At 41.9% G+C, this 22,938-nt stretch overlaps 1 protein-coding gene across 1 annotated transcript; it reads left to right on the plus strand.

Moving 5' to 3' along the window:
- The first annotated feature begins 954 nt into the window (after nt 1-954).
- On the plus strand, nt 955-20,888 carry LOC142665252 (receptor-interacting serine/threonine-protein kinase 3-like). Its single transcript, XM_075844888.1, has 10 exons — nt 955-1,178; nt 4,764-5,091; nt 5,965-6,104; nt 8,454-8,503; nt 8,610-8,768; nt 12,320-12,426; nt 14,331-14,391; nt 15,621-15,730; nt 16,045-16,099; nt 18,657-20,888. The coding sequence occupies exons 1-10, from the start codon at nt 1,045-1,047 to the stop codon at nt 18,929-18,931; spliced, it is 1,419 nt and encodes a 472-aa protein (XP_075701003.1). The 5' UTR covers nt 955-1,044; the 3' UTR covers nt 18,932-20,888.
- The last annotated feature ends 2,050 nt before the right edge of the window (nt 20,889-22,938 follow it).

The raw sequence follows: 22,938 nt of genomic DNA on the forward strand, positions 1-22,938 counted from the left end.
TAAAAACTACAAGTCTTCCCGCAAAAAAAAAAAAGCCCTCATACAACTGCATTGGCGGAAAAATAAAAACGTTACGGCTCTTCAAACATGGAGACACAAAAACAAATAATTTTGAAAAAAAAGCGTTTTTTACAGTGTAAAAGTAGTAAAACATACAAAAACTATACAAATTTGGTATCTTTGCAATCGGAACAACCCGCTGAATAAAGTTATTGGGTTATTTATACCACGCGATAAACGGCGTAGATTTAGGACGCAAAAAAAGAGTGGCAACATTTCTGGGTTTTTTTCTATCCTCCCCCCGAAAAAAAGTTAATAAAAATGAATCAATAAATTATATGTACCCCAAAATGGTGCTATTAAAAAAATACAACTTGTCCCGCAAAAAACAAGACCTTATACAGCTATGTCGACGCAAAAATAAAAAAGTTATAGCTCTTGGTACGCGACGATGGAAAAACGTAAAAAAAAATACCTTGGTCATTACGATTTAAAATAGGCTGGTCACTAAGGGGTTAATTTAGTGTTTTGTTTTTTCACAGGCCTGCTACGCTTGGGAAAAAAAGAGATACTGACTATAAAAAAAAACCGCCACAAAGCAAAACGCAGTGCATGTAGTGCAGTTTATATTTCACAACATCTGGCCGCACTAAAAACACCATTAAAACTGTTACAAAAAACATGCAAAAACGCGGTGTGTGAATCCGACCTTAGAACGCAGCATTCCAAAAGGCGAAATTTTGCTGCGGAGACCCGAAGAGCCCCGATCATGAAAGGGTTCATAAACATTTCGTGAAGGAGCAAATAGCAGGGAACAGAGGTCAGACAGACACACAGAACAGAAAAATTGCCAAAACTGCGCTGGGATTTTCCCGGCTATTAGTCATACAAGGAGTTCAGATGTCAGGCAGCTGCTGATTTCATCACAGAGGAGGGCGCAGGAAACCCAGAGCTGTTCCGTTCTAGAGCCATTATTTCTGTGCTGAGCCTGTGGGCGACTCGTCGTGAGCCCTGTGTCTGGATCACCCTGAGGGGGCACCCAACATGATGATTCTACCTCCTGGGGATGTGGAGGTGCTGCAGCAGGTGGGATCTGGAGGGTTTGGACTTGTATACAGAGGATGGAGCAAGCTGCTGAGGAAGGAGATCGCACTGAAGATGATCCAGGGGTCACATGGGTAGGTAACAATAGTATATATATTTATGCTGCGTTTTAGTTGATCTTCCACTGTGGCTTTTTTCCATTGAATTCAATGGGGAGGCAAAACCCGCAACAGAGAGCCGTGTGTTGTGACTTTTGCGGCGTATTCACAGCGATTACGCCGCAAAAGTCGCAACTACGGAAAAAGAAAAGAAAAAAAAAACATACTTTGTATGTGTTTCTTCGTCCAGTCCGGCCTCCTGGGATGATGTTGCATCCCATGTGACCGCAGTAGCCAATCACAGGCTGTAGCGGCGCGCCGCCATAACAATGGCCTAGGTAAGTATGAGCGTTTTTTTACCGCTGCTTTCCGCAGTGGAAAATCCGTCTGACAAAACGCACCACAATGTGGTGCGGTTTTTCAGACAGAATGTATTGCGGGTTCCAGGTCGGACACTGCTCAGTTTTTACTCGGCGTATCCGTCCCGTGGGAACCCGGCCTTACGGTGTGTATTAAGATGTTGCATTTTTACTGCTTTTTTCGATGCAGTTGCGGTTTGGGTCTCATATGTACAAAACGTGACCGCTTCTAAAAACCACAGCTAATTACGGTAAAACAGCGAGTGTTTTTTTTTTTTAAATGCGGTTTCCGTCGCACTTTCATCACAGTGTCTAATTACACCCTTAGGCCATGATCACACACATAGTTTTGATGCAGTTTTTGAGCAAAAGTGGATCTTCGTACATTTACTTCCTTTTGGATCCACTTCTGACTTCGGCTCAAAAACTGCAACAAAAACTGTGTGTGATCATGGCCTTAGGACACTTTCACATGAGCGTAATACGGGTGTTTTTTTTGCGCCCATATTACGGACGCCACACCCAGACCTATGGCGCTCTTACATCCCTTCTGATAAACCACGGGAGGTCAGGATGTTGCGTTGATAAATCGGGGCAAAAAAAAGCACCCGTATTGTGCCAGTGTGAATAAGGCCTTAGGCTGATATTTCTTGCCAAATCCAATTGATTATTTTTAGTAAACAGCATTACAACTCCCATTCCTGCTCTCACTTTCATTGCTTTGCATGGGTGTCAGTCTTTACTGCAGTGCTTGCATTCTATTCATGAACAGAGTTATGGGACATTGCAGATACAGATAGAAGTGTGTGTGAGACTGAGATCCAGTACATCAAACAGCGAGATAAAAATCGGAATTTTGCATTACTATCTTTTGCTTTGTATAATTTGGTTGAAAAAACATTGTGGTTGTAGCTGGACATTGAATAGGAAATTGACTGTTTATGCAATCGCAGGAAATTCCCAGCATGAACAGGGCAGAGAATTGTTTCCTCATGAGTCAGTCTTGCAATCTTTTACAATGCGCAGAAGTAAAAATGTGTTGGAGTAAATAAACCACTTTCACTTTCGAGCGCACAGGAAGCTGCGGCTAAATAAAACCGAATTGCAGAACACGATATAGAAGGAAGGAAATGAAGCAGCAGCCAAGAAACGTGTGGAGAGTCACGTCACCGAGATACATGTATTACCTGCAGTACCTCTTTTTACACGATAATTAGGACCCACGCACGCGGCCGCTATATAGACTCAACGCACGCGGCTCTGCTGTCTGCATGAAAGAAGATCTGTCGCCTCTCCTGACATGTCTGTTTTAGTAAATACTTGTATTCCCCATGAAATAACAATTCCAGAGCATCTTTCCTTAGAATTCTGCATGGTGTTGTTCCTCTGTTATTCCTCCTGGAAATGTATGAATACATTGACAACTGGGCATTACCATTCTTGTCCTTATAGTCTAACACTGTCAGCGCTGATTAGATAGTGTTTGGGTATGTGCGCACACAAAATCAAAAATGTCTGGAAATACGGAGCTGTTTTCAAGGGAAAACAGCTCCTGATTTTCAGCTTTTAAGCAAACTCGCGTTTTTCTATAGAGTCAATGAAAAACGGCTCAATAAGTGACATGCACTTCTTTTTCGCGGCCCTTTTTCAAAATGGGCACGTACAAAAACACCCCGTCGGAAAACAGAACGCCGTTTTTCGTATTAAAATCAATGGGCAGATGTTTGGAGGCGTTTTTTTTTTTTTCCAAAAAACGGCCGAAAATAAGCCGTGTGAACATACCCTAAGAGTGTTTAGGGACAAGACCCATTGAAAAACGGCTGCTGCAGAATTCCGCTACAGAATTCTACTGTGGACTGTCCGCAGCTGAATTCAACAACAATTCTGCCACGTCTGAACGTGGCCATATACATCTCACTGCAATGGCCTCGATTGGAGGTAATGCCGATCCTGACTTTTTTGACCCGATCAGATACCATCATCAATAGTAAAAGTGCCATCTAAGTGGATTACAAGGGCACCTAGGTCTGTCATGTTTGTGAGCCTTGAGTGCTATTAGACGACCCAACATAGGCCGTGTAAATGAGTGCCGATCAACGGGACAGCTCATTGATCGGCGCTCGTTTGGTCCTTTCACAAGGAGCAATGCATGGGTACTAGCGATCGTTACTACGATCGCTCGTCACCATACATTTCTATCATGTCGTCAGCACATGTTTACACAAGGAGATTGTGCTGCCGACAACTACAATATTTATTGCTGCATAAATTATACAATCAGCCGATGAACAAGCAAACGCTCGTTCATCGGCTGATCGTTACCCTGTTTACACAGGACAATGATCGGGAATGATTGTTCATATGAATGCACGTTTGCCCGATAATTGGCCAGTTTAAAGGGGCCTTAATAGGTTTGCTGGTCAGTGATCCAAGCAAAAGCAGTAAAAGTGAAACGTCCCCATAGCAATTTGAAAATGTATTGTTACAATATTTTTACCCAAGCTTTGTGTGCTGACTGCTATTAGTTACGGGCCTTCCAGTGACATCAATGACATTATTTTGGCCCATATACGTTAGCCTTATTAGTGTTGTTTAAAGGGGCATTCCCATTTTAAGCATTCATGGCATAGTCACAGGAAATTACATAAATGCCTGAAACACGCGGGTCCCACTATCGGGAGAGCTTTCATCCGGTGACCCGTTTGGTAATTGCCAGCTGCTGCAGTCTCATCCCAGATTAAGGGACAGTTGGCCATTTTGGAGTGATTCCCTTTCTATTAAAGACGAAGGCCTAATGCACACAAACGTATTTTTGCGGCTGCAATTCACCAGCAAATCTGCGGGTGAATTGCGGTCCCATTCATTTCAATGGGCCCATGCGCATGACCGTGGTTTCCACGGTTCGTGCCTAGCCCAGGAGCCTGGACCACAAAAAAACGGACATGTCTTATTACGGTCGTGGTTTGCAGTCCAGGCTCATAGAAAAAAAATGCACACGGCCATGTGCAGGGTCCGTGATTTACGGGAGGCCCGCGGGTGACGCTACGCGGTCGCCCAACCCGAAAAGCACGGCCGTGCACATGGCTACAGTCGTGTGCATGAGGCCTAAGGAAGTTAGGGAAAGGGGCGAGAGCTCCAAAAATAATATTTATGCTAAAGCAAAAACCGGGGTGTGCCTTCTCCCCATTAATCGGAAATATATGCCATTTAGTGTTCTGATGGTTATCCGGCCCATATGTATTACTCTATTCTTTTATTCCAGCTCCAACTTGGAAAAACTGGTAAAGGATCTAAAGAAGGAACGAGACGTAATGCAGAAGGCCAGCGACACGTACGTGCTCCGTCTCATTGGTGTGTATGAGAAACCTGAAGGAAATCTTACTGAATATGGACTGGTCATGGAGTACATGCCCTATGGTTCTTTACGGTCCCTCTTTGACAAAATTTTTGATGTTCCCTGGGCCCTGAGGTTCCAGATTCTCGATCAGGTGGCCCTGGGAATGAACTATCTCCACAGCCTTGACCCACCAATCATCCATCGTGACCTGAAACCCTGCAATGTACTGTTAAACAAGAACTTAGATATACAGGTAACTACCCAATGCCATGTTACAAAGCCTATGCGTGATGAGTGGCACATACATACATTTCTAGAAGACCTTAAATCTATGGTGGTAATGGAGGTGCAGATAGGGCCATAGTATGTTCTGTATAAATTTCATACAGGATTTTAGTATTCAGCTTTAGCCACCTTATAAAGTAAGCATAGAAACATACCACCAACTAGCAGTATATATGGTACACGTATGATTGGACCAGGTATGGCCTGAGGGAACAAATTTAATAAATTATTGGGGCATGGGTTTTCCCAAGATGTCTTAGACATGTAGATGCTGTATGGTAACATGATGCCACTTGCTGCCAAGCAAGTCTTACTGTGCTCAGCCACTTCCACCATATCCAAAAGATGCTTGGCGAATGCTGAGGTTTAGGAAATGTGTAGACCACTGAAGAATAGTAAACTTGTCAAGTTCCCAGATCCACAACTGTTTGTTCCTGTTGACCATATGTTTAGAGCCTAGGTAAACAGATATGGCGATGATCTCATGGTGTAGCGTTGGGTCATGACATGCTTCTTTCAAAGCCATGGCCTGTTCATCCTGGCTCAGTCTCTCGCATGAGGACCTTCGGATACCGGTGGTGGTTGTAATGGACCTTCGGATACCAGTGGTGGTTGTAATGGACCTTCGGATACCTGTGGTGGTTGTAATGGATCTTATCAGTGTTTTACAATGATGCCGGTACAACACCAACTTTCATTGTTTTTTACACATTTTTATCTTGGAGAACCATTAAGAGTCACCTGGTACCTAGATTGAGAAACATTACTATTGAAGATTGTGATGATAATTATTCTTCTATATAAGATAAAGTTGATATGTCTATTTTCTGTCTTTCTTAAGATCACAGATTTTGGATTGTCAAAGATTGTTGGGGCTACTAGTTCGGCAGCTCCTTCATTTGCTGGAACCTTGTCATACATTGCACCAGAATCTCTGAATGACATCAACTATCATCCTGTCAAATCTTATGATGTTTACAGGTAAGAGAAGTCTGATATTGGGACTGGAAATTAAGTCCCCCAACCAAAAACATCCTATTACTGTATACTTATACATGCAGCTGCCTGAAGGCAGACTAACCGTTGGCACTTGGGTGGATGGATTATTATATAAATCTCCTAAAGCTGTAATCTGTACCGACCACGGTGTCTCCCCCATATTCCTGCTGGGAAGAAGTACCAGACTAGGTTGCCCGCTCTCCCTGTTACGATTTACACTTGCCATTAACTCCCCAGTGTTAGCTATAGAGGTATTATACGCCAATCTCTTAATACTATAGGCATCTCCGAGGTATTGTAGTTGAGAAAGTTTCCTTATATGCTGATGATACCCTGGTTTATCTGGCAGATGATGGTCCTTCACTGGCTTTCCTTTTTAAACTGATGTGAGAATTCGGTACCATCTCTGATCTAGCGGTAAATTGGTTTAAATCGGCACGGTTCCCACTTTCCCCGACCTTATTGCCCCAGCTGACCTCTGCCAGTGGACTCGCCGATAGTAACTCAGTTTAAGTATTTGGGAATTGTGGTCTCTCCACTTAATTGCTCTTAATCTTGACCCCCTCTTAATGACCACGGAACGTCAATCATGGCACCGTCTCCCATTATCTGTTTGAGGTCGTATAAATCTATTTAAAGTGATTTATCTTCCAAAATTATTATAAATGTTTTATGCTTTGCCTGTTATGGTACCCAAAAACTGTTTAGTCTGTTAGATCGGTCTGATCTTTCTATTGGCAAGGTCAAATTCCCAGATTCAGTCTGGCCTCTCTTCAAGCCCGTAAACATCATGGCAACATGGCTGCTCCGAATATGTATCGCTATTTTTGGCCTGCCAGTTGGTTTATGCCCGCTGGTGGATTGATAATGACATGAGCAATGCAGCGACTGCGTTAGAGGGGGCTCTATTGGGATCCTTTTGAACGCCTTACCAATCTGTTATGCCACTACAAAAGAACACTGTTCTGTCTCCTTTTAGGACTGTAGCCGGGGCGTGGTGATTAGCTGAAGCCTTGCTAAAAGCCGTTGATGACCCTAAGTATTCTCCTACTACTCCACTATAGTCTAAATCTTACTTACCACATTTGTACTCTATCGGGAGCGCTTTTCTTGTTTCATTGTTTTCAAATGACTCGAAATTTCTCTCTTTTCATGCCTTAAGAGATGGCCATGGACGGCCTTCTTTGTTTACCTTCAGCTTTGTCATGCTCTCTGAGCCCAGTTTGGGACTTTAACTCTCCCCACTTGTTTTTCCAAACTGGAGAGCATTCTTAGGACTCCAGATATGTCTGCGATCGGCTGATGCCAAACCTTTTTATAAGGCCTTTAATAAGTGGTTGATATATATATATATCCCGGGCTCGACTTCTGAGGATTGGACAGAGGTGGAATTTTTTTTTTATTCAAACGAGATTTCTTAACAGGATATATTACACACCTGTCATTTTAAAAAGAATTGGAGCCAGTTCCTCTGATCTTTGTTTTCACTGTCAGGCAGCGGTTGGTACATTTCTCCATTCGGTGTGGTCATATTCTAGAGTCTCCCGCTCCTGGACTGCAGTTCTTACATGCTCACTTTGAATTCCCTAGAATAATTACTCCTCCGATATGCCTCTTGGGAATCCTGGACGGGGTTGTACAGGGTTTCTGTGACGAGCTTTTCTTTAGATTTCAGTTTATTTGTGCACGTATGGTGATCTTTATGACTTTGTGTCAATGGTCATTGCTTGAATGCATGTACATAGCAATAGTTTTAGTTGCTGGGAGTAACCCAGTGTACTATGATACTATATCTTCTGTGTTCTTTCTATATGCCCTTTGTTCATTTCACAAGTATATATTATCTCTGATGTAACCGTTGTCATTTAATTACTTGAATACTCTGTACATTGAATAATGTCCACAAGTACACTGGAGTGTATGTTTACTTTTGATTCTCTGTATGAATTTGCAGAATGCAAAATTACAAATAAAGCCTTTAAAAAAAACATGCGGCTGTCTGGTAATGCTCAGAAACTAGTTAACATGTTACAGGCATTTTCTTGTACGTTTTAACTATTCAAGTTCTCGTTTTGAAGACAGGAAGTAGCTATCTCACTGCTCTCGTGGGGCTGCTTTTTCTGTCACAGTGTCAAATCCAACGCTGCATTGAACCAATGTTGAAAAGGGCTGCTTCGCTTTTGCAAACAAGTCAGGAAAGATTGGGATTCTCCTTTAAATGGGTCCTCTAGGGAGACAAATAAGGCTGACGACCGATTATTGAACATTATTATTATGCTTATATTGAAAGCTATGTCGTTAATTTCTCTGTTCTCTTTTTCTAAATTACAGCTATGGAATCTTAACATGGACAATGTTCTCAAGAGAAGAGCCCTATCCTGGTAGGTCCTAGGATGTAGCCTACGCCACATTTATAGAATATATTTCATTCCTAGTTTATGATGATATACAAAAGATGTCATGATGGTTTGCCTCCTCCTCTTGCAGGTATACATCCAGCTGTAATCCAGCGCTGTGTGAGTGAAGGCCAAAGACCTAAAGAAAGTGTTCTAGACCAGTACAGAGATGTCAAAATGGTGCTTGAAGCTAAAGAATTAATGATTAGATGTTGGAACCAAAATGCAGAGCACAGACCCAGCTTCCATGGTGAGTAAGTGAAATACTTCCACACAACGCTGATTTGTTTTTTAGATCACTTTCCAATACCCAAAAGCTTTTTACCTGTGTTTTTTTGTAAAGGTGATAAGTGAGGTTCTAGGCAGGGGAATAGCAACAGGGAGTGCAGAGTTAGCAGTCTCACCCAGGCCACGGTGCCTGAGGGGACCCCAAGGATCCTCTGGGCCATTGGTAGACACCAGTATTCTAAATCACACATGGTAGGTGAGGGGCCTGTTACAGATTTTATATTGGGGCCTAGGTGCTTCAAGTTACGCCTCTGGTTCTAGGTTAGTCGTGCACTCGTTTCTGGACCATCCATAGTCTGTAATTCTTTTAGAAAAGTGCAGCTTGACACGCAACTTTTCCCCCATACTTTTGTATTTGTAATATTACTTACTGGTCCTAAAAGATATTCATTAAAAAAAAAGCCCAGCATATGGCACTATCCACCTAAAGCACCCCCTTTACCCTAAAGGCCCTTTTACATGGGCACACAAGTGTTTATACAAACGCTCATTCTCCTGTGTAAACAGGGCAACGATCAGCCGATTGTTTGCTTGTTCATCGGCTGATCTGCTCGCTTACTCGGCCAATAAAATGTTTGCTAGTCGGTCGCACATCTCCCTGTGTAAACAGGTAGATGTGCTGCCGACATAATGGAAATGTATGGGGACGATAGATCGTAGTAACGATCGCTCATTCATACATAACCAAAGATTAAGAGAAAAACGAGCACCGATCAACGAGATGTCTTGTTGATCGGTGCTCGTTTTTACGTCCCATATTGGCACTTTTAAAAGGATCCTTAGATTTCTGTTTTGTCTAATCTGCTGACTCAAAGAATTGAGTGTGAGGCAGCTTTTCCAAATCTTATAGGCGGATCTTAGTCAAGAATAGGCAATTAGTCAACAACAACAAAATTGTCAGACATAGGAATCCAGGAGTTACAAGCAACGGGTTTGTAGACACATTGTGCCACCAAACCGGTTTGGCTTTGGGCCACTCCTAAGAGCATTGTCTAAGTAGCCACCCTGGTCTTCACCCTTTAACCCCTATACAGGGATCTGGTCTTCGCTGCAGGGAGACTACCAAGTGGCTAGCTCTTGGAGTTGTCCCGGTATAGGTGACGGCTGGCACTGGGCCAGGGGACACTGGTGCGAGACACCAGGGGTCAGGCAGAGTGTGTAGTCAGGTGTAGGACTAGGTCGGGACTGGAAAAGTTTGTGCAGGGTCAAGTACAAGCAGGTAATCCGGACAGGCGGCAAAGGTCTGGTGGTTAAAGGCAATCTGGTTCAGACAACAAGTAATCAGAGTAAAACAGCAGACAGAGACAAGGTCGAGGATACAAGTTGGGGTCAGGTACACACAATGTCAGCAAGAAGCAAGATACCAAACAGCAGTAACTAGACAGGACTAGTAACCTTTCCTCAGGCCTCTTCCTGTGAGGAAAGCTGCTTAAAATAGCACACATGTGCAAAGGAGTGGCTCGGAGCAGACAGCAGAGTTTTTAGTCTCTTAAAGGGCCAGTACACTCACCCTTTGGATAGAGACTGGAGCACGGCACCCATGGCCTGGGAGAACAGTATGGCAGGCAGAGAGAGGACACTGGCGGCCATTCGGCGTTACACCAGGATAAAGGTCAGCAACAAATCTTTAGAGAAGACACTAGGACAGTCTGATGAGCAGTCAAGATTAGGTATGAGGTTAAATGTTCATAGAGCTGGACAAATGGTAGCTAGAAATCATTAAAAAACAAATCACAAACCTAGCGCATACCCTGCAAACATCGTGGCCAAGCAAATTTATTAGGCCCTGTTAAAAATCTGCATTACTGTTTTCGTTGTTCTGCTCCGTCATAGGAGAAAAACAACAAAAAAACCAGTGGGAACGGATCAGTCGCAGGATTGTATTTTTGCATTTTGGACCGGAACTGCGATGAAGGCTCCAGCGCAGACATGAACAGAGCCTTACACAGTCAAGGTGGATCTTAAGCCCTTATTCACACGACAGGGTTTCACGGCCGGGTGACGGCCATTCATAAAACGGCTGTCACCCAGTTGCAGTAGGAACAATAGACCGCTAATGGGGCTATTCACACGACCGATTTTTTGACGGGCCGGGAAAACCGGCCGTCAAAAAATGGGACGTGCCCTATTTTCGGCCGTTCACCCGGCTCTCATAGAAGTCTATGGGGCCGGTTAATACACGGCCATCACCGGAATGTGTCCTGAGTGACGGCCATGTCTACCGTCGCTCGATCTCTCCTCACAGCGCAGAGTGCATGTGAGGAGGAGTTTATGCCATTCGAACTAATCGCTGTATGCTGCAGGTAAGTTTCTACAATGTGGGGGTGCTATCTACAGGGGTACTGTGTGGCAGGGCCCGGGTGTACAGCAGGTGGAAGGGAGCACTGCGCTGGCTCCCTTCCCCTGCTTGTTTTAAAAGCGCCCTGGCCCGGCAACACCTCCCATGGCCGATGGCGCCGCTAGCAACTGCTGCGGCTGCTACTGCTGTAGCGACGCCACTATAGCAGAGCAGGGAGGTATCTCCCCGCTCTGCTATGTGCTAGCCCCACTTTAGCTCCCTGAAGGAGCGGAATCCCCGTGTGAATCGGGGATTCCGCTCCTGGACAAAGCGCTTGATGTCTCTGTCCATATATGGACAGTGACATCAGGGGAAACTCCTGAAGCGGAATCCCCGAACACTCTGTGACCGGGGATTCCACACCAGGCGAAGCCAGTAACGTTCAGTGTCCATAAATGGACATAGACGACAGGGCCTTTTCCTGAAGTGGAATCACCGGCCACATGGGGATTCCCCTTCAGGAGTTGCCCCTGATGTCACTGTCTAGATATGCCCGGCCCAAAATGGAATCGGAACGGATGCAAAACGGATGCAAACCGGCCGGGAAAAACGGTCGATTTTATCGGCCGACACTCAGACTCGGTCGGGACCCTGTAGTATGAATAAGACCTAAGGGTGCACAATGAGAGCTTGGATTTGTATTTACCTAAAAATCAAATAGTAATGTAAAAATCCAAACAAAAAAATGATTTGACTTAAAAACCCTTACGTAACATGACAATTCTTTGGTCTGATCATCATCATGCCGCATTTAAAATCAGCGGTGAGTAGTGTTATTATTAAAAGGCTTTACAAACTAAAATAAGCATTGTAAATAATTTGTTATTTTCTACTACTGTGAAACCTTTCCAGAAGACCACCTCTTTGAGAAGAGAAGACCACCCTTGATCTAGACCAGATTTTTCAGTGACAAATATTTAATTTATATCTTATAGAAGACTGTTTTTCACTGAGATTTTTGGTGGTTGCCTTAAGGAGGTTTCACTGAATATTGGTTAAAGGACCTCAAAATGTGGTTTTGCTTCGAACCATCACCTATTTAAATATAGCATGCATATTGAGCAAGAAAATACATCAATATTTGTTGGTCATAATCAGGACACAATGACACCACTCCTTATTGTCACTAGTTCTGCTTTATAATGTTCATCTTTTATGTCTGTTTCTCCCATAAGACTGTAGTGGATCTACAGCATTGATGTTTGATGCATATAAAGAAGAAATAGTCGATGTTGTTCGAAGTGTGCAAGACCTTCTACGTGAGATGCCTTACCAAGATCAGGTAAAAGACCCGTAGATGGTACTTATAGCTGTGAACTTCTACATGTTGGTGGTTACTTTCTATATGTACAGTCCTGGTCAAAAGTTTTGAGACTGACACAAATTTTGGTTTTCACAAAGTTTGCTGCTTCAGATTTTATAGTGGCAATTTGCATAAGCTCTCGATTGTTATGAAGAGTGATCAGATGAATTGTAAAGTCATTCCTTGCCATTAAAAATTAACTTATTCACAAAAACCCCATTTCCACTGCATTTAAGCCCTGCCACAAAATGACCTGCTAACATAATTTCAGTAATCTTCTCATTAGAAAGTGTTAACAAGGACAAGGCAGCTGATATCACTCTGTCATGCTGATTGAATAATAAGAGCAGACTTGTTGCTTTAAAACAGGGATGGTGCTTGAAATCGTTGTCTTCTTCTGTTAACCATGGTTACCACCAGGGAAACATGTGCAGTCCTCATTGAATTGCATCAAAAAGGATGTACAGGCAAGGACAATGCTGCTTGTAAGATTGCCCCTAAATCAACCATTTATCGGATCATCAAGAACTTCAAGGAGAGACGTTCAATTGCTGTGAACTGTCTCCTAAAAAGGATTCCGCTACGGGATCGGTTCAACACCAGTGCAGATCTTGCTCGTCAATGGCAGCAGGCAGGTTTCAGTGTATCTGCACGCATAGTGAGGCGAAGGCTTTTGGAGTCTGGCCTGGGGTCAAGAAGGGCAGCAAAAAAGCCACTTCTTTCCAAGAAAAACATTAAGGACAGACTGACAATCTGCAGAAAGTACAGGGATTGGACTGCAGATGACTGATTTAAAGTTATTTTCTCTGACGAAGCCCTCTTCAGACTGTTTGGGACATCTGGAAGAATGATTATCCGGAGAAGAAAAGGAGAGTGCTACCATGAGTCATGTGTCATGCCAACAGTAAAGCATCATGTGTGGGGTTGCTTTTCCTCCAAGGGAGTGGGTTCACTCCCAATTTTGCCTAAGAACACTTCCATAAATAAAGAATGGTATCTAAACATCCTCCAAGAGCAACTTCTCCCAGCAATCCAGGAGCAATTTGGTGATGAACAAGGCTTTTTCCAGCATGATGGAGCACCATGTCACAAGGTAAAAGGGATAACTAAGTGGCTCGATGAACAAAGAATTACAATTTTGGGTCCATGGCCAGGAAACTCAGAGATCTCAATCCCATTGAGAACCTGTGGTCAATCCCCAAACAGCGGATGGACAAGCAAAAACACAGAAATTGTGATAAACTCCAAGCACTGATGAGACAAAAATGGGTCATCAGTCAGGATTTGGCCCAGAAGCTGATATCCAGCATGCCAGAGTGAATTGCAGAAGTCTTGAAAAAGAAGGGTCAACACTGTAAATATTGAGTCTTTGCATAAACTTGATGTATTTGTCAAAAGTTTAAAAACTTATGAAGTCTTTCTAATTGTACTTCAGTATACCATAGATACATCTGACTAAAAGATCTAAAAACACTGAAGCAGCAAACTTTGTTAAAACCAAAATTTGTGTCAGTCTTAAAACTTTTTACCAGGACTGTACGGTTCTGTTGGTTTTTCTGATGGACATCAAGGTTCATATGAAATATCACGTCAACTAGGTTTAGAAAAGACTCAACTAATAATATTGTACTGTTGTTTTACAACTGTAGGCTCCATGCATGCATGTAATAATGGTCTTCCATCGGTTATTATCTAGTATACAGTATCTTCTGCACATACTATCAATTTAGTCCATATGTGTGCCATATACAGTTGCCACTTTCGTGAATAGTTTGGAAGTATCCATAGCAATGTACAGAGCAGATTAAAATGTGATAGTAGCAATGTATGTACAAACGACCATAAAAAGATATCCTCTGACTTAACTTTATCTTGTTTTACAGTTCTCAGAAACATCAGGAACCTTAGAAAGTTGTAGCACTGACATGAGGAATTTCATCGAAGGTTAGCTAAACTAATTTGTTAAGACCCTCACCTATCGGGAGAATGGGGATCCCATTGAAATCAATGGAGAGGTGCTTGCTTGGTCCTTTACTCTCATAAACTTATAGGGGTTTTCTGACACTTTTGCTCATTCCTTTTAACGCTGTAGCCGGATCACATACAATACAATAAATCCCCCAGATACCTTTTTCACAATTTTAATGCTGTGTCTGGACGATCGCGGGTCCCCCTGAAGTACGCCCGTTTTTTACATCCGGTCTGCGGCACTTTCTGTTTTCACAAACTGCCAGGTGCTGGCATCTCAGCCAGCTCCAGATAATATACGCCCAGTACACCTCCCTACTAGATAGTAAGCCAGCCCCGGCCACCTCCATCTTGCTACACTTGGTACTCCTCCTGCACGATATCCACCCTCCACTTGTGCTTTGGGAGAAGCTTCACGCAGGCTCACTGGAGGCATTGGACTGAGCATGCGTGGAGAAAACAGTGTTTTCCAACCGCACATGCTCAGTGTATCTCTGGGTAATTTCCGGCAGCCTTGTACTATCCGTCATCCATGCCGATCCGTACATTGAGCTGGCCAGAAGGAGCAGAGGAACGGACGAGATGTCAGTGGAAGCCAGGAAAAGCAAAGGGACAGCATCATGTGAACCACGGTGTGATCTCTAAATCGGCCGCAATTCGGGACAGTAAGTAAAATGAAAAGTGCCTTTTATGGGATGGGCTAGGTGATTGGGCTTGTGTAAGTCTGGCCTGGAAAACCCCTTTAATGGACCAACAACGTGGCAATCTCTCTATTGAGTTCAATATGAAAACTGTCCAATTTGGATGGGCTAACGGGGTTCACGGGACCCCCTTTCTCCCAACATATGTGAGGGAACACCCTTTTAAAGTCTATATTCCATGCTGCGACAAAAAATGCTCCAAAAGGGCATGTACATGGTAGCTGTCCACTCAACAAATACAAAAAATAGGCCTAGCCTAGATCCTGAACCCAAGGTTCTGTGATGTCCTATTTAGTGATGTTCAGACACAGTTCTGGCACTATTTATCAGCCAAAGTAGAGGCTCAAAGTGGAAAGGTCCACTCCATACATTCATAAATATAGCATCCAATACATGCATCAAGTTCCTAGTAAAAACGAATGCTCTACTAGAGTACCATACCAAGGTTGTATTGTATCTGGTGTCCAAATCAAGAACTCTTCTTATACAAGTGTCTTATTTTAGTTTTAGGAAGAGCTGGACAAACTAAACAAGAGATAAAAGAGTCATGTTCAGTAGACGAAGAAACAGAAGACGAAGAAACAGAAGACGAAGATCATGAGAATGACAATATGGTGAGTCTTCCCCACTCTACATCTCATCTTATCTCCATAGATGATAATGTCCCACATCCTTTTTTACTCCTTGTAGCATTCTGGGAAAATCAGATGAATAATCCGACATACATCAATAGTAGTAGTAGTAATAGTAGACCAATACAGTACACATATACACCAATATATTATTATTATTATTATCTATTCTAAATTGTATTGATTTCATCACTTTCGGACACCAAAAACCTCAGTTTGTTCTCAGAGTATTTTTTTTTGGGGACTAAAATTCGCTAATAAATAACTCTTACTCTATTTTTGTTTTGTTTTCTCAGGCCATTGCTTTGCCTTCAAAAGTCAAGCACGATAAAGAGGATATTTCAACAGCAGGTTGTTAATGATGTTTTATGTGTTCATAAGCAAAACAGATTAGATCTTAAAAATCAAACCCTAAAGTTTAATGCCGGGTTTCCACCATGACACTCGCTGATAAACTATAGATATATTGTTGTGATCCCGAGTCTAAGGCAGTCATAAAAGGCTTTGTACAAAAAGGTTACTTCCTTACACGGGTACAGTAGCCCAGTCATTTAAGGGAGTTAAAAATCCCTTAGGCCCTGTTTGCACAGAGTTTTTGGGCACTGATTTTGACGCGGAAACCACGTCAGAATCAGTGCCAAAAAAAATGCTTCCTATTGATTTCATGGGGAGGTGGTTTTAGCCGCTCATAGGAAAAAAAAGCAACATGTTATTTTTTCCTGTGGTTCCGTCTCTGAGCTTCTATCAAAAACAATGAGAGGCAGAGAAAACGTTTTGCGCAGCGGGTTTTTGCCCGTGGCACTCATTGGCGGTGGCAAAACAATGCTGTAAACCGGGCCTTACAGAAAAATCTGGTCTAGTTCAGGTTTTCAAAAAGGTGGTCTTTTGGAGAGGTTTCATTGTGTATAGTATTTCTGTGCTCAAAATTGGTTCCTTCAGAAACAAGAGTATTTTGAGAACAGAGCAGGACTTTCATGTTTCCGGTCAACTGGCACAAGTAGTTTTATATCCAGGATATAAATTACACATTCTTTATTTATGCCCCGGACTGTAACTATAACAAGAGGGAATAAGAACAATAACACTATCAGATAACACTATCAGATCAATCAGATACAATGAAACTCTCTCCAAAATACCACCCCCTTGAGTAGACCATCCCTGATCTAGACCAGTATTAATGCCCTTATATCCTACGTGCATTGACCTTGAGAGGATCACCCCTCTAGAAGACCACTTTTTACTTAATTACCGTATGTAGTGGTCGTCTCATAGGGTCCACTGCATTATATTTTAAAAGCAAAGTATATGAACCCCTTCCCAACATAGACTTAAGTCATAGCTGGGTAGGGGAAGTATGAAGCGGGCTCACAGGGCTCAGCTGCCTCCTTACAACACGGGTGTCGGCTGTATGTAACGAGTGACATTGTGCTTGAGCGTGATCCTGCTCGTTTAACCCCTTAGATGCCGCGGTCGATAGTGACCGCGGCATCTAAGACATTAGAAAGAGAGGGGCGACTCCCTCTAACAGCCCATCGGCACCCCCACATTGCGATCGCGGTGTGCAGATGGCTGGCATTGCAGACTGGGGGCCCCCAGGTCTGCCATCTTTGTACTCTGATTAAGCCCTGCCTCCGGAGAGGCCTATCAGAAACATGATATACTACAATACATTAGAATTGCAGTATATAGTGCAAGCGATCCAACGATAGCTAGTTCAAGTCCCCTAAGGTGACTAGTAAAAAAAATTAGTAAAATAACGTTTTTTTTATGTATAAAAAAAATATTAAAAGTTGAAAAACCTCCCTTTTCCCATTTTCCCCCTAAAGCATTGTAAAAAAAGAACTAAAAATAAACATAATTGATATTGCCACGTCCGTAAAATTCGGAACTATTACAATATAACATTATTTAACCCGCACGGTAAACGCCGAAAAAAACATACTAGAATCACTAATTTTTAGTCACTCCATCTCCCTAAAAAAAAATTATAAAAATTATCAAAAACTCACATGTACCCCAATATGGTACCATTAAAAACTACAGGTCGTCCCGCCAAAAAATAAGCTCTCACACCGCTCAATCAACATAAAAAAAAAAAGTTATGACTCTTAGAATATGGCGACACAAATTTTTTTTATGTTTTACATTTAGTTTTTCCTTGTAAAAGTAGTAAGATATAAAAAAAAAAACTAATAAATTTGGTAAGGCCATAATCATATTGACCTGCAGAATAAAACTAACATGTCGTTTTAATTGATTGGTAAACGCCGTAAAAGCGAAGCGCAAAAAACTATGGAGGAATCGCTTTTTTCCCCATTCCACCCCACAAATACTTTTTTTTCCCCGTTTCCTAGTACATTATTATGGTGGTACTATAAATGGTGCCATAAAAAAAACTACAACTCGTCTAGCAAAAAACAAGCCCTCATACGGCTATATCGATAGAAAAATTTAAAAGTTATGGCTTTTGAAATGTGGGGAGGAAAAAAAAAATATTTAAATCTGAAAAATGGCTTTGGCTTCTCTCCAGAACGCCCACTTGGTCAAAAAGTAAAACACGCCCAGTTCTCCATAAAATAAACTCATTAGCATAAAACTAATATAGGTCATAACTCAGTCAAAAATTATCGTTTTTCTAAATAAAAAACACTGCTGTGATCTACATGACAGCGCCGATCACATCATGTACAAGATAGGGCACTTATAATGTGGTGACAGAGCCTCTTTAAGAAGAAGCAGATGTCCAAATAGTCAGTAGATTAGCCTTAAACTGAACAGAATAAACTGAATAATTGCTCTACAGTCTGATTCTAGGCACATCTGTTGTCGGAGTCCGATCATGTTTACTCAGTAATGCCTGTGATAAATGGCTCCCGTATATGCTAATGTATGGTCTTCGTTTCAGAAGTGTTAATGAACAATATTGACACCGCCATCAAGGGTTCGAGTGACTATCAAAAGATAATGAACAATATTGAGACAGCCATCAAGGGTTCGGGTGACTATCAAAAGATCATGAACAAGCTAGATAATGAAGGAATCTTAACTAAAGATGAAGTGGAGAAGCTGGATGGCTGCAGCAGTTTGAAGGACTTCGGGAACCAAGCTGGGAAAGTTATGATTACGAAATACATAGAGAATCCTAAAACAGTGTACTCTTTTCTCAAGAAACTGTTTTGAATATGACTTGAATAAAACTGAAGCATAATTGATGGTCCGCCAGAATTTCAAGAAAACAAGGGACAGTACATTACTATAATATTGCATTTATGAAGCTCATTACACCTGCCATATGGAGCATACGGCAATACAAAACTCTTAGATACGAGTGTACATGCTATAGAGCCTGCTCCTGTAGTCGGGATTTCAAGTCAGGATAACTCCATGCCCTTCAAAATACATGGTGCCAGCCTTCCGGGGCGCTCACAAGGATTGCAACACTGACAAAGACGTGTGGAACTGGTTCCATCATCCTCCGGTCCTACAAGGGAAGGAGACAAGAACCTGGCCTTCTTGCGTGATGATGGATAAAAAAGATGGATGGTGTGAACCAGCACTAGGATGGCAGCTCATTTTAATTACAACCTCTACTTTATGCATGCCCCTGGTGCAAGATTAGTTTCACCTACTAAGCTTGTGATTTAAGTTATACAGACATTTACCTATTTGTTGTCCTCACTCCCGCGCCTTTCTTCTGATACTCTCTTGTGGTACAACCTTAACCTTGAACAGACCAAGAAGTTAAATTTTTCACCCACCAGACCAAACCACCTTCTGGCTTTTGTAACACATGATATCTTAGTATTATAAGCCACATGAAACTGTTTGTTTGTTTGTTTTTTGTGTTTTTTTTTTTTGCTCGTTTCATTTTTGCATTTTCAAATACTTTACAATATAGGGAAACTGAACAAACATACAATCATCTGTATTTTGTCTATAACTAAATTTGTACTATAAATACGATAAACCCGTATATGTACAAGACTCTTAAAGGGGTTTTCCAGGGATACAACATTTTTGTACTAATACTCAAATAAACTTCCTAATATTATTTGTGTCAAAAATCGGAACTCATTTGTTCCTATTCCCCTTACCTCTGGCCGGCCGGAAGTTCTGCTTTCTATTCATGTTTTTTTTTACTTCGACACACGCTCATTCACGAGCGTTATTATGCAGACAAACCTGTGTCGATACCTCACTGAGTATCGAGACAGGTCTGTCATTGAAGCATAAGCAGAGAATGAACGGCGCTGGAATTGAGGAGGCTGTGGACCAATAGGATGCCTCAAACCCGGGTCTACGTCAGAAGTGACGGGTTTGAGGCATCCTATTGGTCCACAGCTTCACCCCGTTCATTCTCTGCTTATGTTTCAATGCTGGCACCATTTACTTTGCTTTCATGCTTTTCCTCCGTGCTCGTGCGCCGCTTACCCTTTCTGTGGCGGGCACCGCACGAGCACTTAGGAGTAGCATGAAAGCCAAGTAAATGTTGCCAAGTAAATGGCGCTGACATTGGAGGCGGCTGTGATCCAATAGCATTGCCTCAAACCCGGGACTTCTGACGTAGACCCGGGTTTGAGGCATCCTGTTGGTCCACAGCCTCAATGCCCGTCCTGTTCATTCTCTGCTTATGCTTCAATGCCCGCCCCATTTTCTTTGTGTGCTTTCTGATAACTGCGTGCTCGTGCACGGCGCATAGCAAAAATTGTGCCTCCCTAGAAAACCGCTTTAAGAGGGTGACAATATAGAACATTTTTTTGGGACTTTGGTCAATAAAGCAGCAATACTGGTGCAGATCAGTAGTGATATATATGCCTGTATGTGGAGCCCACAAGTTACTCAGTAGGGGCGGGAAAAGGGAACTATCAAATCAAAATGTCCAAATGTCGAGCAATTCTTATTGTCACAAGTGCTTAATATCTCTCCATACACGAAGCAATTCTCAGTCTGATTTTGATAGTCAGTTGAAGAACTGGACGATGTATGGTCAACATTACAGCCTTATAATTGAATCTTATACTATGTAAACGTTTGAGTTGTATTTTTTATTTTTAAATTTTTGGTTTTATTGTTTACACATTTTTCGAGATATTCCAATTGTTTGCATTCAAATGTAAAAAATAAAATGTCAAACTTTTTCCCGTATTTTGTATTCCATGTAAACTACCAGATGTAGGACAAATAAGGGGCTGTTCACATCTGCGTTGTCACATTCCGTTGTTCTGATCCATCAGAGGAGCAGAACAGGGGAATCACGGACAAAACGGTTTCAATGCAACAGGGACACCACCGGTGGCCGACGTAACCTATTACCGGAAACAATAGCGCAGCATGCAGCACTTGTTTCCGGCAATTTCTGCCAGAATTGTGACGGAGCCTCCAATGCAGATGGGAACAGGCCCTAAGATCTTCATAAACTATGTCGAGAATGTTTATAAAAATCACGAAAACATTATTTATAACAAATATATATATTTTTTACATATATTTTTATAGGAACTGTTCCTTCTGTGATCTAAGTTTTTTAGATTAATTTTACCTACAATTTTTACTGACATGTCATATAGAATTGTTGGAAGGTAACATCAGTAGGAGGGCAACTTAAAACTGTTCATGCAGCCATTCCCTAGAACAACTATAGGGGGAAGGTGTTCTCCAAGAAGAAGGTCAATATGTTTATGACATAAGTGAATTAAAAATCCCTTACAAAAAAATTTGGTCTTCTCCAAGGTGTACTTTGTTTTTCTCGTGACTGTAGTATATCTGTTACCAGAATTGGTTTCTTCAGAAACAAGAATATTCCAAGAACAGAGCCGGACTTTCACGTTCCTTGTCAACAGGCACGAGCTGTTTTATATCTAGGATGCCATACTTGTTATTCTCTATTTATACCCAGGACTGTAACTATAACAAAGGTGATTAAGAGCAGAGACGCTATGGAACGCTCTACCAGAGAAAATTGTCTCGGTTAATTCATTGAAAGAGTTTAACCCCTTAAAGGCTATGTAAGTCTTTTGTAGTCTTTTTAAAAAATACAAAAAACAAAAACTAAATATATGTATTTTATTTTCCTAAGATGAGGAAAATTAGCGTCTGTGTCGACACTGCTGCCGAATAGGCTGAACTGGATGGACTTTTGTCTTTTATCAACCTTCAACGAGTACTATATTACTATGTATAGACCTTTAAAAAAAATGAAGTAAGTCTGGTCACATAAAGCACCCTCAGACAACCGCTTCATTGAGCAAGATATGAAGATGATATAATAAAGGAAATTAAAGAATTTCCGGAACTGTTTTATAAATAGATCTCAGGCCTGCGCCTCCTCTGGTCTAGTGTCCTGTAATAATAATGGCAATGGACATTGAAGAAGGGGATTTGGACCCACACAATGTTCCTTTGACCAGGTTGAACTGCCACGGCAAATGGCAGAAAGTGTTGTTATGGGTACAATAGCTTCAAGCATCACATAGGAACTGCGCTTTGAATAAATTGTCAGTATAATCGAATATAAGAAACGTTATCGTATAATTAAAGTCCCCCCTCCAAACTGTTCACTCACTCTGAATTTACTGCTATCTACGTCTCCTGAAGACAAGACAGACAGATGGATCAGGTTACTGTTGCCCATAGAAGTTTATGGAGAGTAAAGGGGGAGCAGAAGTAAAGAGAGAGAGGCAGAGAGACACACAGAGAGAGCGGGATCTCACCCCACTGTTGGATTCACAGCTACACTGCTTCTTGCTGCTGCATGATGTGCTCTATGTTGCTGTTGCTACTCTGTGTGCTACAAAGAGCCAGGAGAGCAGGATTTTCTCTTCTCTATGTGTCTTCTGTATAGAAGACATGATGGCAGCTAGGCTCCACCCACTAGCTGTGTGAAAACTGAGAATTAGAGAAAAAGTCTGCAGAGGGGATATCTACTAAAAAAAAATGCAGGAAACAAGTCATATAATGGCCAGCAATAGTGTTATTTCTGATGTACACACATTTTACAGCTTATTCTGAAAAGTCACTAGAAACGGCAGGTACGCTTTAACAACAGTGATTAGATGTGAGTTATTGTTTTTTTCTTTAGTTCTCAAGTATACCAAACATTTATAGAAGTTCTTTTATCAAGAAGAAAATGGAGTAAATGGTTAACCACATAAAAAAAGGATATACTTAAAGCCACATATGGTTAGAAG

The sequence above is a fragment of the Rhinoderma darwinii genome, chromosome 12 (assembly GCF_050947455.1).
Source record: "Rhinoderma darwinii isolate aRhiDar2 chromosome 12, aRhiDar2.hap1, whole genome shotgun sequence".
Classification (NCBI taxonomy): domain Eukaryota; kingdom Metazoa; phylum Chordata; class Amphibia; order Anura; family Rhinodermatidae; genus Rhinoderma; species Rhinoderma darwinii.